Raw genomic sequence first — 17,017 nt, 5'->3', positions numbered from 1 at the left:
AAGTGCTGTTTCGGTTTTTGAACAAACCGGTTTTCGAACAGGTTTCTGAAACGGATTATGGTTGAAAACCAAGGTATCACTGTATACTGTATAGTATATATATACTAACTATATATACTATAATGCCATTTTTCAATTGTGGCATCATTAAGGTTTGATAGCTTCGGAGACAGCTCCGAAGCTATCGAAAATAGCAAAGAAAATTGCAATTTTATGAGATTATCATGAATCCACACGTTCATAGTCAGCATTCTAACAGTTTAATGGCAGTATTTACGTTTCTTCTTAAGTCATTTACTGGCCAACGGCATCCTCTAGTGGACGTTTAGTAATATCACATCACGCTCGCAGCTAATTGATTGAGATGTAGCACTACTGAAGGCCAAGGAGTGACATGCACGGCCAGCCACTGAATTTAACCCAGCATAAGCATTATTCACAGTAGGGGGCGGGGGGGATACTTCAAAATAAAAACAGAATGAATTCGGTTAATCTTCAGTGGGCCCATTGTACATTTTTAGAGAACTGTTTGGAGGGCTGAAATGAGAGAGAGAGAGAGAGAGAGAGAGAGAGAAAGAGGGAGAGAGACAGCGAGAGTGCAAGAGAGAGAGAGGGAGAGAGGGGAGGAGGGGCCTTAGATACGAGAGCCACAGTCATGCATGTAGAGGAGCAGGGAAGCAAACTCATGTGATCCAAGAATTCCACCAGAGCGAGGAGCCACCCGCTCGTATCGAAACCAGACAGGCAGGCATCCCTCTGTCTCAACTCAAAGTGGACAGCCGAGTGACAGATGGATGAGCAGGGTGAGCGGCACCAGGCTGACATTGACTCATTCAACATTTTGCCTCTTTGATAAAATCATCTGAAGCAAGACCACACTGTTTCTATGGCGACATCTTGCATCTTGAGGAGCGCCATGGCAGTAAACAAATGTTTCAGCTTACTTTGGCTCGCTCTCGGAACACAAGGTAATTGTGATTCATAAAATATTACCGTGAGATTCGATTGATCAATCTATATATTATCTATGTGTTCAATAGGCATGTATCATCCATCCTTTTAAAACTTTCAATCACGTTGAAAATATTCAACGACATTTTTAAATGAATTTTAAATATAGGAATAATATAGGATAATATAGGAATTAATCCCATAGCAGCAGGCAGGTTGGATGGAGATGTGTACAAATTGAGAAGGGTGTTTTAAGCTTCCGTAAATGTCATATTAATGCAGTCCAGTATAGTAAAGTTGTGTATTTTTAGTCATATATTTTTTTTGGGTGGCAGAGGTTGCCTAATGTTTGTCTTTCTTAAAAAAAAAAATATATATATATATATATATATATATATATATATATATATATATATATATATATATATATATATATATATAGTATATCTCGTTATATCGATATTTTTTTTTTTTTTTTTATATATATAAATATATTAATAAATGGCAAACTTAAAAATAAAATAAATACAAAAATGCACAAATAGTATCGATATAATATATATATATTCATTTTGATATAAAAATATATTAATAAATGGCAAACAAAATATAATAAAAAAAAAATATATAAAATATATATACATAAATGCACAATATATATATATATATATATATATATATATATATATATATATATATATATATATATATTATTTGTGCATTTTTGTATTTAATTTATTTTTGATGTTTTTAAATTTTGCCATTTATTAATATATTTTTATATCAAAATGAATCGTTATATCGATATCGGATATATATATATATCCCGGTATATATATATATTATTTGTGCATTTTTGTATTTAATTTATTTTTAATTTTGCCATTTATTAATAGGGTCGGATATATCGAAAAAAAAATATATATATATATATATATATATATATGTGTGTGTGTGTGTGTGTTTATTTATTTATTTGTGTATTTTTGTATTTAATTTGTGTATTTTTGATTTTTTTTTTAATTTAGCTATTTATTAATGTATTTTTTTTGTATAAAAATAAAAAAAGGACACTTTCACTTTGTACTTTTTTTTTTTGCCGTTTCCATCGGATAATGATGACCACCTCTGTGTCTTTGGTGACCTGCTACAAAGCATTGCCTATGACGGACCTCAAACACTGCTCGTAGATATCGGCTGCTGATGATGCACGATTGGCCTCAGAGAGTCCATTGATCAAAAGAGGACAGAATCGGGTTCAGTAATGCCGGAAAACCAGCAGCTAAGTCACCTGCACACACCAGTTTGTAGTCATAACACTGATTAAATCCATGGTAGCTTGGTGAAAGCGTAAAAATTCAATGTGGTATTTTCAAATGTGTTCATGTTTGAGACAGAGCTTTTTGTTATCCTTAATTTCAATTTCAAATTTGATGCTGGTTTTATATGATGTAACAGTACCGAAAGACAGAGTTTCACGATCATTCAACTGCAAGACATGTCACGGTTTGAATAATGAAGGTAAAAGTTGAAGTAGCATACAAAGAGGCATCATAGCTCTTTTTCAGTGATCATATATGTATTGTTGGAACTCTGTGTCCATGCAATGTCATTTTTCTGTGGTGAAAACAGCATGAAAGGAGGTTTTGAAGTCAGTGTTTGGATTCACACCCCACCATTAGTTATATGTCATCATACAGCACTAGAACAGCCATCTATTTACTACCATACTAGATTATTTCCCATTAATGGCCTGGAAATGTTTTTCATGCAAATATTTATTATAAAAAATAAAGCCTATGCTGCATTCTGATGTGGCAACGACACCACACAACCATGTTGCTGTGTGATAGAGATTAGACAGAATAAGAAGTTATCATATTTAAAAGTTTCATGCTGTTGTATGCTTAATCAACACTTGTGACTCAATACACAATTGAAGCACAGAACAACCTGGGGCCAATCAGGTCAACACACACAGCAAGTTAAACGGTTAGATTCACAGGAGTAATTTAGGACTTGGGGAACTCCTTATCACAGGAGTAATTTAGGACTTCAAACTCCTTAACACAGGAAGAGGTCATTCGCCAGGTTACAAACTTATCAGTTCATGGAAAACACAATGTTTTATTGCTTACAGCTGTTGGTGCGCAGAACCTCCAGAGGCGTGGTATTATAATCAAGAAAACTATGTTTTACTAATGTATCAACTAAATTTGTACGTACTCTCAATAAATAGCTTGGCAGAGGGACGCAGAATTCAGTCGTATGTCATGGATGACTGCGTTTCCTGCCGGCAGCAGGGACAATCTTTCTTGTTCCGAGTCTCTATCCACAGTGTCTGACTGTCATATCTCTGACAGAGTGATAGCTCACAGGTGTCAAAATCAAGGCCCGGGGGCAAAATCTGGCCCACCACATCATTTTATTCGGCCCACGAAAGCAAATCAAATATGAAATCCCATGATGCTTGCTGAAGTCCGAAATAGTCGTATGTAAACCACAATAACAGTCATTATTTTTGACTTCAGATTTGAAAAGTATTTATTAATTTATTGTGCGCTCTGTATGTCATATGTGGAGGGGATAAAACATTCTAATGGGTTCCTCAAATTCCTAACGGCCCCCGAGAGGGAAACCCTAACTACAATGTGACCCACGACAAAAAAATGAGTTTGACACCCATCATTTCGACGATCAAAAATTGCCAAACTATTTAATGTCAATGCCTCATTAGAAAACTTTATTGTATTTTTAATTTGAGTCTGGGGGACATCATGAATACACATTGGCCAGGTTGTCTCCATCAAATGAAAGAAATTACCCTCGGTGTGGCCATCAAATGAAATGAAGCGTGTCTCCAAGTATTCCATCGTGAAACGTTTCCCACCATTTATAACGTGACGCTGCGCTGGTTCACGTAGTTACTTTGCTGGCTATTACACACCTTTAGCGGATGCTTCGATTTCATATCAGGTGCATTAGACAGATGTAGCGAGATGATGAAACAAAGGTCAATGTGTAGGCTACTATGCTTTGTTGCCGTTTGCTTAATGGGTACCTGCACACAGATCTCGGCATAAAAAAATATAGAAATAATAAAAAGCGTGACGATATGTGGGCAGATATTGAACCTGGGATACCGTTTTTGTCAGCGAGTAAAGGACAACGCATCAGCTTTGATTGAATGTGTAGGAGGACATCGCCAACATGTCTCTTTATGTGTTGTCTGGATCAACAGTGTCTCTTCTGGTTGTAGGGTGGAAATGCAGACGAGTTTCGCATTACAGCAGAGATATTTCACAATTTCCAAATCTTTTACAGTCATATCTGTACGATGGATATAAATTCCGTGTACAGAATATTTCCCCCCAAAAAAATAACTCAATCCCAGGAACAAAATACTTTACAGTAATTCCCATTGTAAGACAATCAAAGAATTGACAAGGTCAAACAGGCTCCTGGAAGTTGTTTCAGTTCACTTCCAAAAGATAAATGCAGTAGAGTGCGCTAAACTGATGGATGAATCTACCACATAAAACATACTTAAATAATGCATTAGTACCAGTGTAGTAATTGAAGTCACAAATATGAATCACTCAATGATGATGAATGGCTCAAAGAGAAGAAAGCTTCGACTCATTGTAGGAAAAAAAAAATCACAGAGCATACAAATTGGCAAAGCACTGCGCAAGCCTCGGGGTAAGTCTCTAATTGTTCTGGGACTTGGCGAGGTCATCTTCTGTGGGGGCGCAGGGAGGAGGTGTTCCATTAGATGGGTAGCGAAGGGACAGCGGTGCACAGGTGGAAATTTTGTGTGAGGGTGATGTGACGAAAGGGGTTTGCAGGCACAACATGTCCTCTGATCCGCATTCATCCTTCCCATCGCTTTTCCCCACTGTCTCGTGTAACCATGACATCAGCTAGGTCTGGCGGAGGTCGCTTTCTGTTTTCAGCTCTACAAACGGGTTCTCATTATTGCAAACAACAACAAACGGTAAAAAAAAAAAAAATCTGTATATTCTGGTGTATAAGGCACACCCAAAATCATTCATTTTCTTCGAAATATACGCAGGTGCGCCTTATATGTGAAGTACTATTGAGGCACAACAGGTCTGGCAACTACTGTCAGCAGCCACCGACTCCATTTGCCCCTATAGAAGAATTAATGCGTAGCCCCAGCCTCTAATGTAGCGCCTTATAATAAATAGGGTGTGCTTTATATTTGGAAAACATATACTGTGTATATGTATTATATTTGGAATTGTTTTTTTTTTTCATGCATTGAAGGTGTGCCTTATACTCTGGTGTGCCTTATATATGGAAAAAGCTTGAAAATACACAATTCATTGAGGGTGCACCTTATATTTGGAAAACGTGTATATATATATATATATATTTGGAAATTTATTATTTTTATTCATTGAAGGTGTGCCTTATACTCTGGTGCGCCTTATATGTGGAAAAAGCTTGAAAATACACCATTCATTGGGGGTGCGCCTTATATTTGGAAAACATATTTGTATATTTATGTATTATAGTTGGAATTTGAATTTTTTTCATTCATTGAAGGTGTGCCTTATACTCTGGTGCGCCTTATATATGGAAACTGTTTGAAAATACACCATTCATTGGGGGTGCGCCTTATATTTGGAAAACATATATGTATATTTATATATTATATTTGGAATTTGATTTTTTTTCATTCATTGAAGGTGTGCCTTATACTCTGGTGCGCCTTATATATGGAAAACGTTTGAAAATACACCATTCATTGGGGGTGCGCCTTATATTTGGGAAACATATATGAATATTTATATATTATATTTGGAATTTGAATTTTTTTCCATTCATTGAAGGTGTGCTTTATAATCTGGTGCGCCTTATATATGGAAAACGTTTGAAAATACACCATTCATTGGGGGTGCGCCTTATATTTGGAAACCTATATGTATTTATGATATTTGGAATTAAATTTTTTTTTCATTCATTGAAGGTGCGCTTTTTATATGGAAAAACTTTGAAAATACACCATTCATTGGGGCTGCGCCATATACTGCGGTTCTCCAAAAATTCTCCAAAGTCTCCAAAGGGATGCTAAAATGTTTGAGGAGAGCATTTCTGTCAACAGTTTGATCATTTCATATCATCACCTCCAGTGTCCTGCTATGCTGTTCCTCGGGCTCACGCTGAGGAGAAGCTGCTGCAGGATCTATTTGTGCGTTACAACAAGCTCTCCAGGCCCGTGGAAAACTCATCAGACACAGTGCTGGTCCACTTTGGTCTCTCTATTGCTCAGCTTATAGATGTGGTGAGTAAGATTTTCACTATTTTCAAACACAGCCGGATTTATTTTTATGGACTGGCTCGCAGGCATTAGGCGTATAAATGCTTGTAACGTCATTTTAGTGCCAGAATGAGTCAAGTCCAGCATATTTGGGGCCATGTTGCCGCTGTGTCAGCATTGAGTTGCCTCACCCCTGATTCATCCAAATGTTTGATAAATGCAAGTCGTCTGCATTTTCGTTCAGCATGTTTGTGACTTTGGACACCAGTGTTTGATGGTGAAGAAGAACTGGACTACATTTTAAACCAAGGGTGTCAAACTAACTTTTTGCCGCGGGCCTCATTGTAGTTAGTTTCCTCTTGAGGTCCATTAGGAATTTGGGGAAACCATTAGAATGTTTCATCTGCTCCACATATTACATACCAAGAGCGCACAACAAATAGATGAATGACTAGTTTTCAGATTTGAAGTAAAAAAAAATAATGTGTTATTGTGGTTTTCATACGACAATTTGAAAATTTGATTTGAACTTTAGCTAGCATCATGGCATTTGACACGCTTGATTTGCTTTCGCAGGCCGAAAAAAAATATTTGGCGGGCCAAAACTAGCTCCTGAGCCTTGACTTTGACACCTGTGTTTTAGATAGTTTCCAGTTGCCCACGTTACCTGCACATCATCCGCAAGGGGAATGCTTGCAGTTTACCTGCCCGGACTCCAATAAATTTATTTCTGTTTCTAATGTCAAGCACATATTTATTTGCTATGCATTTTTATTATTATTGGATGTGCATATTTGGATGCACTGTTCTCTGACAGGCCTGATTTTAATGCAAATGAGAGATGTTGCCACAATGTGCCCTCAATAACACTTGTTCTATTCATAACGGTGCAAAAAGCCCATTTACACCCAATTCTACCCGTGCGAGGTCAAGCAAAATGCCAAAAGAAAACTCCATAAATGCGCACTGTTAGACAGCTCTTTGTGCTCGACTTGGGCTGGGAATGAAAACAGAACCCAATGTCTTGTTTGTAGGTTTGTTTTCCTATTACACACATAGCGTTTGCGTGGCCCCGTGGAGAATTCAACACATCACGTATTCTTTACACAACCCCTGTTCAAGGAATTCCATTGACTGAAAGAAAAGCTGATGTTTGGTGTTAGGAACATGGATTTTTTAATTCTACAATGAGCTCATGTGATTGAAAATGTAACGCCTGCACGGTCGTGAGGATTGTTTTACTCAGAATTAGGAGAGAACGATGAAAAGGTTTCTTCAGCCGTCATCTGTACTTCTTTGAAGGGGTCGGACGTTTCGCTTCTTACCCAAGAAACTTTGTCAGCAAACTAAAGTCTTACTAGTAGTTTCGGCCCTATATATAAACTAGTAGTTTCGGCCCTATATATATCAGTAGGGCCGAAACTACCAGTAAGACTTTAGTTTGCTGACAAAGTTTCTTGGGTAAGAAGCGAAACGTCCGACACCTTCAAAGAAGTACAGATGACGGCTGAAGAAACCTTTTCATCGATGGACCACCCCTGTACGACTGAGATCTTACACAGACGAATTAGGAGAGAAAGCTTGTCTCACATGCCTGAGAGACGAAAGGAAGTCTTGGCCAAGTTGTCTCTCTGACAGAATGTTTCAAGGCTGGAAAAAGTGTGTTTTTTTTTTATCCATCTGAGGATTATTGTAAATTTGGGTGTCTTGTTTCATATGCTACTGAGTAAAACAATAATAAACAGGACACCGATGTTTTGGAGCAAATTGGTACAATACAATACGAATAACATCAACATTTTCTGTTTCCATCAACCAAGGATGAGAAGAACCAGATGATGACGACAAATGTCTGGGTCAAGCAAGTATGTCAATGACAAGAGACAAATCGCTAGAATGAATCCAATATGGAACACCATTATTGTACTTCATGATGAATTTTGCCCTCCAGGAATGGAACGATTACAAGCTGCGCTGGAACCCGGAGGAATACGACAACGTTACCTCCATCCGGATTCCCTCAGAGATCATCTGGAGGCCCGATATTGTCCTTTACAACAAGTAAGGGTCTCCTCCAATACATTTATGTTAGAATTTGACGTTATTTTTTGGAAATATTTCCAATGAAGGAGTATTTGGGCTGATTATGCAGTACTCTGAGAAAATATTTGGCACATCCATAACATCATCATCTATGCGCAGTTTGTTACCATGTGAACTGTTATGGTGTCTGTGTCCGAGAATGAACTACACACACTCAAAACAACTTCATAGGGGGAGTCGCAGCCCAAAATAATATTAACCATTACTATTTGATAAATATCTCAGAAAAAAATAGAGGCTGCTGTAGTTTTATGTTCATGAAAATGGGAACAATTTTGACATTCGGGACCCCGCCAAAATAATATTACTTGACTGTGAATATAGTTTTTTTTGTGATAAACTTCCAAATATACCCCATTAACCAAAGATCTTGTAAACATTAAGAAGCCCTATTTTGTGCCCAGCGTGAGTCGAGCACAAAGCGCGGTCGAGCTGGCCCCATGGGTGGAATTTTTCTTTCTTTTGGTATCTTCCGACATTTTGCACTAATGCACAGTGTGCCATTGTGTGATGGGATATAGCTGACTCCCGGCCAATTGTAAAGGCTCCCTTCATTTGCATTAAAATAAGAGCAGTCAACGTGTACAATGTACACTGTGCTTGACATTGGAAAAGCAGATGCGGTTGCATCCATGACATTGTCAGGTAAACTGCAAGATGTCCACTTGCGGATGTGTGTGTGATGTTGGCAATCGGAGACCACCTTGTACTCATTACCTTGCTTCCATATGTGTGGCAGCTGCATCACCCAGAACACGGTAGGCCTCCGTCACAAACATGCTAAACTCTAATTGCCTCAACACAAAAATGGAGAACCATCCATTTTTACATGGCCCACACCAGCACCTGCCCACCAATGTAGGTCCATAAATATTTAAAGGACAACCAACGTCTCCGAACAAGTTGTGTCCATAATTTGTAAAATCGCTTCAAATGACTTCGACTGAGCGTATTTTACAAAGATTCCACCGCATATAGCTATATTTTACGTTTTAAGACTCGCGCTGAATATTCATGAAGTCTTGTTTTTGAGTTGGTGACGAGTCCTGACGTCACGGAAGGAACGCCCCTGACCGAGAAAGGACACACAATGCATTTTGCGGTACTTTGTTTGGTCTGAAAACTTCGTGTTGATCCGTGTTGATGGCGTAATTAGAAGGAAAACACATAAATAACACGGCGAATCGTTGTGTGTTGTACCAAGACAACTATTTGATATTCGCTGACACAAATTCCAATCAGACAAATCAACGGAGCTCTGGCGCCATCTTCTGCATTTTCTCGAGGTGCTACACATCAGTCTTGATGCCTCAAAATGACCCAGAAGAACATCTTTAATCGATTGCAAACATGTATGCTTTCCTCTTCAGAACTATTTGAATCATATTCATAACTGGATGCGTAACAAGAAAGCATATTCTCCGAATCCGAAGCCATTGTTTGTTGATTCTCGAGCAAGGCAAGACGTCTTGGCGTGACATCACAAACTGGGGGCGGTGATTCATGTGATTCATGCACCAACGTTGCCCTCCCTGACGCAAGTGCAATCACATCCGCATTCATTTTCATAATTTGCTGATTCAATTCAAACAGAAAATAAGAAGATCCCACCGCTGTGCCAACACTCTTGTCCTGTGCCAACGTCATCAATTACTTTGGTTGTAAACAAGGTCATCCTTAATGCGAATGGCCGTAAACAAACTTGGTACATCGCACAAAGCAAATGCATATTAGGTTGAAGAACTAGGAGATCAAATGTAATTAAAGGCGTTTCAAAGAACCTTTGATATAAACACATCCAATGTGAATATTATTATGAGTGAAGGGACTTCTAAATGACCAACATAACAATGACATTTATTAGACATGACGTGATGTAAGCAATACAATAACCAAATTGATTTGTCATTCAAAAGTGAGTGTACTCTGCTGCCTTTTGATTAAATGGCCTATGAGTCATGAAACTAATAAAACGAGACAAAGGGCTAGCTGGACAAAGGTTGCCATTGTGTTATAAGCATATGACATGAAATTATGACCGCACCTGATACCATTTTTTTACATATCAATTCATAATGGAGCCCTGGAAATAGATAATTTATTGTATTGTGCTGAAATGTTGAAGAGTTTACACGGATGTGATTGCCTTTCGGCAGAAGAAAGAAAGGGGAACACAAGGAGGCATGTTCTTGCTGGAAAAATTTTAGTCATCATAATTTGTATTTATGGGTTCACGGTCGAGATACAGTTTTTGTTATGATATATTTGATTCTGCACCCTGATGCACGCCAACATAGTCGGGCGAGACCGTTTAATTAAAAAAGTAGTCTCAGTCACAAACACCTCGCAAATGCTGTCCAGTGGTGACTTTACGAGGATTTTTCACTAGATAACTTTAATCCAGTGAAGAAAATGTTGAATGAACCAATGCCTATGTTCAACAAAAATGTGCACAAAAAATATAGATACTGAAATTAGGGCCGCACCGAATATTCAGTCGGTTAATTATATCGCCTGAAATTTGAATTTTTCAAAATAAGAAATATCAACTGGTGTTTTGCCACTGAAACTGTAAAATAATTTCACATTTTCCTTGAATACAATACAATACATATTGATTTATATAGCGCTTTTACAACAGCTGAAGCTGCAACAGAGCACTTAACATGGACAGGTATCATATACAGGAAATAAAGCAGTCCCAAAGATAGTAGAAAGCACCAGGGAGTGAAACCAACATGAATAGTAAATAGTGTTCAGTAGGTATTGGGCAAGAAGTGGAGGACATGAGTGAAAATTGTTATTTTGTGTAAATTACATCCTCCTTATTCCTCCCACGTGCTGTTTGACATCTAATGTTTGAAAAATATATCGACAATATGTTAATTTGTTTTATTTTCATGCTCAGTATGCATTATTCACGTAAAAATTGGCTCTCGTTGTACATTAAACATTTCAATTTCTGAAGAGGCGTTTTGACCTGTAAAAAAAGGCATTATTATTCTCAACATATGATGAGATATTTAAGAGCATGACACATACTGTAAATCGTGTTTACATTTATGGACTCAATATCAATCTAAATCAGTTCATGGTTGTTTTGTGTCTGTGTGTGTTTTTGTTTTGTTTTGTTTCGTTGTAAAGGTAAGCCTGAAATCTGCATTAGCGTCAAAAAGTCCAGATTGGTGGACCCCTAACAAAAATGATGGCGATTTTATAATGTCCTTAATATGAAAGCTGCAGGGCCCGTTTAGCTAAATGCTAAATTCAACGCTAAGCTAGCTCTCATTCTGTTGTATGAAAGAGTAACGGGTGGATACACAGGCTCATTGTAACTTCCGCCTTCTTGTGTAAGAAGGTGTATTTGTTGTGTAATACTGTCGTACGTATCTCCAGTGCTGATGGTGACTTTGCCGTCACCCACCTAACCAAGGCGCATCTATTCCACGACGGACGGATCAAGTGGATGCCACCGGCCATCTACAAGTCTTCGTGCAGCATCGACGTCACCTTTTTCCCCTTTGACCAACAAAGTTGCAAGATGAAATTTGGCTCCTGGACCTTTGACCGAGCCAAGATTGACCTTATCAGCATGGCCAGCGACGTGGATCAGATGGACTACTGGGAGAGCGGCGAGTGGGTTATTATGAACGCCGTGGGCAAGTACAACACTAAAAAGTACGAGTGTTGCACTGAAATCTACGCAGACATCACATACTACTTCATCATTCGGAGGCTCCCGTTGTTCTACACCATTAATCTGATCATCCCCTGTCTCCTCATCTCCTGTTTGACTGTGTTGGTGTTTTATTTACCATCGCAATGCGGCGAGAAGATCACTTTGTGTATTTCCGTTTTATTATCCTTAACCGTGTTTCTACTGTTAATCACAGAGATAATACCGTCCACATCCTTGGTGATTCCACTCATTGGTGAATACCTGCTGTTCACCATGGTCTTTGTCACACTTTCAATTATAATTACTGTCTTTGTTTTGAACGTCCACCACCGATCACCCCAAACCCACGGAATGCCGCATTGGGTGCGAAGGGTTTTTTTGGATATGGTGCCCCGGGTCCTTTTCATGAAGCGGCCCCCCGGAACGGCCAAGCAACACTGCAAGAAGTTGATTGAAATGATGCACCGCCCAACCATCATATCAGCAACGGGCAACTCCCAGACCTTTTGGATGGGTTTAGAAACAGGGCTGTCCCAAACAATGCAGGCCGAGAAGAGCCTCCCGAAAACTCCACCCGAGAGCCCAAACATCCGTGTCTGCTCACCGTCTCCGTCCTCCTCCCCTGTCAAGGACGTCAATCAGGAAGATCCCTCGTTAAAGGCCAACATTTTCTCCCAGTCACCCACTAAACAGTATTCGGGTCTCCGACAAGGACACATCTCTTCCATTTTGTCTTCTTCTCAACTTTCCTTACCTCCAACTTTGCCTCTCGGACACCTTCACAATCTTTCCAACAAAGACGTGAATAAATTGTTTTTAAATGGCCGCTCACTCAGCGTGGAGCAAATGGGTGACCTACAGAAGGAGCTTCCACTGAGAGCTGCACGACGGTGTCACTCGCACGGCTATCAGTCCTGCTGCTTGCACAACGAATGGCCGGAGAAATGGACTGGGACTGCAGAACAAACAAAACAACGAGCCTCTACAAACTACCTTACAAATACCCTCAAAGAGGAGCCTGATAAAGAAGCTGTGATCCATCGCTTGTCTCCTGCTATGCAACGAGCCATTGAGGGAGTTCAATACGTCGCTGATCATCTCAGGGCAGAGGACGACGACTTCTCAGTGAGTTGATTAAAATGTTAACCATTTAACAAAAAAGTAAGGTGGTACTTTTCAGAAAATGGTAAAACTAAACCTTTACCGCACAGTTCCACAGTAAGAAGTACAAAAGAGTAAACAATCGAGGTGACTCAAATTCACCCAAAATTCTGATGTACAAAAAAAAAAAATGTACATTTTCCCAACAAAAAAAATCACAAATTATTCTCCACCATACATTCAAGAAAAATAGATTTACTGTTGTTTCCCTTTCCCTTTCAAAATTAGAAATGTTTAGCTCCTTCAATGCCACCTTGGCAATGATTTAAAACATCACTAAAATTCCAATTGATCAAATATTCAACATATGCACTTCGAAAATCCCCACAAAAGTTCTTATTAATTTCCAATGAAAATAAAACCTAAAAAAAGTTACATTACCCACCACCCCCTCTAATTTCTAAAAAAAATGTTTGTATTATCACAGATTCAGATTGATATTCAACTATTTTTGTTCTTATCCTGGGAATGTAAAGTGTCCCAGAGAGTTTTGAAAAAAAAATGTTTCATTATTTTATTTTATTTTATTTTTGTCCCTGACACACGCAATTTTCTTTCAAAATAAAAGTTTCACATATATATTTTTTTTTTAGTTTTCCTGTAGTTTCTTTTTTTATGCCATACCAATCATTTAAACAAATGTACATTTTTCACAATTTAAAAATAAAAACTAAGGATATTATAGATAAATGCAAAAAAACATATATGGACTAACAAATACAGATGGATGGATGAATGGAAGTGGGTGAGTAGCTAGCTAGCTGGATACGTTTAGATCAGGGCTGTCAAACTCCTTTCACATCGTGGACCACATATGGCCTCGGTAGACGTCAAGTGGGCCGGACCATTAAAATCATACCTTACATTCTATAAATAACCAAAATACAGAAACTTGTTGAAAACACACAAAGCACAAAGGTTCCCCATGCATCTCTGTAAAAAAATATGACGTGGTCCATTTTTCATTGAAAATTCGACACTCGTTAGCTACTTTTCTTCATTTGGATAATGACATTTTGGCGAATGAGGGTGTTGAAACTGCGGTTGAAAAAGCACCACTATGGCCCTAGCGGACAATCCTTGAATTGCACCACATTACAAATATGATTTTCATGTCGTTCGTGCATTTTTTTTCCACTTTTAAATTATCCTGCGGGCCTCATCAAACCTCCTTGGGGGCCGGTTCCGGCCCGCGGGCCGTATGTTGGATAAATCACCTGCATACTTAATATTAAAGTGCTGTCTCTCGCTTCATCGTTTAACATCATCTCTGAAATGCAGTTTTTATTTACATATATTTTAAGTGTGGATCTTCATAAAACCATCTTATGTCATGGTGTTAGGTACATATGCTAGCAAGACAGTTTAAAAAAAATCAAAAAGAAAACAATTTGAGTCACTCTCATGGTAAAGGTCTGTGATTGAAATAAGTTGACCTTAGCTATTCAACCTTGATTTTTCTCCAGAGAGGCCACGATTGAATGACATTTAGGGACGAGCCATCCTAATGAAAAAAAAAAAATCATCCACTCGGAAGAAATCACTCAAGGGTGAAAACTGACAGCTGACTAACAGGATGTTGGTGTCTTGGAATACGTGTTCAATGTCCCTTTTTGCTCTTTTTCCTGTTAGGTGAAAGAGGATTGGAAGTATGTCGCCATGGTCATCGACAGAATATTCCTCTGGATGTTTGTACTTGTATGTATACTGGGATCAGTGGGACTCTTTCTTCCTCCTTGGCTTGCTGGAATGATTTGAAATTTCCCCACCAAAGCAAACAGAAGACGGTTATTTATCCTGTTTTTTGGGGGGGATATTTGTACAATGAGCTTCAAATGTTTTGTCCCAGTTTAACATCAAGCCTATGGACAACGTGAGAAGTCTATAATCAATTCCTGGGAGCATATAAATAATTGATGAGGTAATGAAAACACCCCTTTGTACTTCCCTGTTTTGACATTGAGCTTTGCATCTCCAACTACTGCCTCCATAACTTAAAGGACAACCGATATCACTTTTTGTTTCCTAACTGACATCAGAAAAACGTTTTATAGCATGTAAAATACCCAAAACACGCAGTATGATATTTGTATTCAAATGCAAAACACCAATAAGAATGACTTAAAGTGTCCAAAATCTGCAAAAAAATGAAACAGGAAATGGCCAGTTTCAGAAGGTCCCGCCCCCTTGTTCATGGTGTCACCCCAAGACGTCTTGCCTTGCTGGAGAATCAAAACAATGGCTTCAGATTCGAAGAATATGCTTTCTTGTTACTCATCCAGTTATGAATCTGATTCAAACAGTTCTGAAGAGGAAAGCATACATGTTTGCAATCGATTAAAGAAGTCCTTCCGTGTCATTTTGAGGCATCTGGACTGCAATGTAGCGTCCCAGAAAAGAGGCAGAAAATGGCGACAAACGTGTAAGGAATTAATCAGCCCGTTTCCGCAGGCTGATTAATTCCTTACACTGAGCTTTGTCGCCCTCTTCTGCCTCTTTTTAGTGCAACACGAAGTTTTCAGACCAAACAAGTGCAGCAAAATGCATTGACGTGATGGAAGGGCTGCTACAATATGTCCTTCGGTCAGGGGTGTTCCTTCAGTGACGTAGGGTGAGGACTCGTCACCAACTCAAAAACAGGACTTCCTGAATATTCAGCACGAGTCTTAAAACGTAAAATATAGCTATATGCGGTGGAATCTTTGTAAAATACGCTCAGTAGAAGTCATTTCAAGCCATTTTACAAATTATGGACACAGCTTGTCCGGAGACGTCGGTTGTCCTTTAAATGTCACTTGGTAGGCTGCAGATCTCCTCCAATGTTGATCATTCCTAATTTTCATCACCTTCAAAGAGGCACACTTCCTTGTATCTGCCTAAATTGTATCATTAGGTTTTGTTCGTCATTCACTGAGAAGTCAAGGTTGCTATTTTAATGGATCATTTTCAGACGGGTAAAATAGAAGTAAACTTTTCCGCCCTATTTTTTTCCGATAGCACAACAGGCTTTAATAATAATAATAATAAAAATAATAAAAAATACAAAATAAAAAATAAAAATGTGGAATATTTAATAAGACTTCATGGATATAATATAATGGATATAATATAATTAACATCATTCTGTGATTCAGATATTTTTAGGCCAGCAGAGAAGGGTTTGCAGGCCTTGACGGTCCGCCACTGTGGTACAGTATTGCTTACTATAATGGTTTCTACAGCATAATTGCAATCACCAATATACAATGGGTGACACTCTGACGAAGGTGGAAGTATACGCCGAAACATGTCAGGCAATTGAACACCTAAAAAACACTGTAAGAAAAGAATCTGTTGTAAATTACAACAGAGGGTCATTCAAATCACTAGTTATATGTCCGCTGCATGTGCCACACATATGGATCAGCACACAATTAGCGAGTGTAACTTGGAAGTAACCGAGTGCCGATTCCAGGAGTGGAAACAATCCGGGCTCTGAATTTTTATGTATTTGTTTATTTATTTATTTGTATTTTTAATGGCTCAAGTGCAGTGTGTATTTCACACAGGTTTATTGGACACAGAGTTTAACAAGAGTCAACTCCCTAGCTCAGCAACTTGTGATGGTAATGAAAACCATTTTTGTATTGCCACACTCCACAACACAGGGTCGGAGTGAATAACGGCAATAACATGAAGCAGATTGTGCAAACGTTTCTAAAGCTTTGCACAAATTGACAGAATAAAAATGGACAAAATGAATTAATGAAAAAAACATGATGCAAATTTTCCCATTGTGGGACTATTTAAAGGACAACCGACGTCTCTGGACAAGTTGTGTCCATAATTTGTAAACT

General features: G+C 38.5%; 1 protein-coding gene across 1 annotated transcript; it reads left to right on the top strand.

The window, feature by feature from the left end:
- The first annotated feature begins 691 nt into the window (after positions 1 to 691).
- On the top strand, positions 692 to 15,589 carry chrna4b (cholinergic receptor, nicotinic, alpha 4b). Its single transcript, XM_089012814.1, has 6 exons — positions 692 to 968; positions 6,111 to 6,262; positions 8,059 to 8,103; positions 8,190 to 8,299; positions 11,738 to 13,145; positions 14,814 to 15,589. Exons 1-6 carry the CDS (start codon positions 887 to 889, stop codon positions 14,937 to 14,939), a joined length of 1,923 nt encoding a protein of 640 aa, XP_088868940.1. The 5' UTR covers positions 692 to 886; the 3' UTR covers positions 14,940 to 15,589.
- Positions 15,590 to 17,017: the final 1,428 nt, after the last annotated feature.

This window comes from Hippocampus bargibanti, linkage group LG01, assembly GCF_051943395.1.
Source record: "Hippocampus bargibanti isolate YZ-2025 linkage group LG01, ASM5194339v1, whole genome shotgun sequence".
NCBI lineage: Eukaryota > Metazoa > Chordata > Actinopteri > Syngnathiformes > Syngnathidae > Hippocampus > Hippocampus bargibanti.
Note: the sequence above shows the minus strand (reverse complement) of the source record. Positions and strands in the feature narration are given on the sequence as shown.

What these genes read in the sequence shown, in the direction of transcription:
- chrna4b (XM_089012814.1), top strand. Translation starts at nt 887, where the DNA reads ATGGCGACATCTTGCATCTTGAGGAGCGCCATGGCAGTAAACAAATGT. An exon ending in CAAATGTCTGGGTCAAGCAA is followed by an intron (nt 8,104 to 8,189) that starts GTATGTCAATGA and finishes TTTGCCCTCCAG; the next exon opens with GAATGGAACGATTACAAGCT. An exon ending in CAGAGGACGACGACTTCTCA is followed by an intron (nt 13,146 to 14,813) that starts GTGAGTTGATTA and finishes TTTTCCTGTTAG; the next exon opens with GTGAAAGAGGATTGGAAGTA.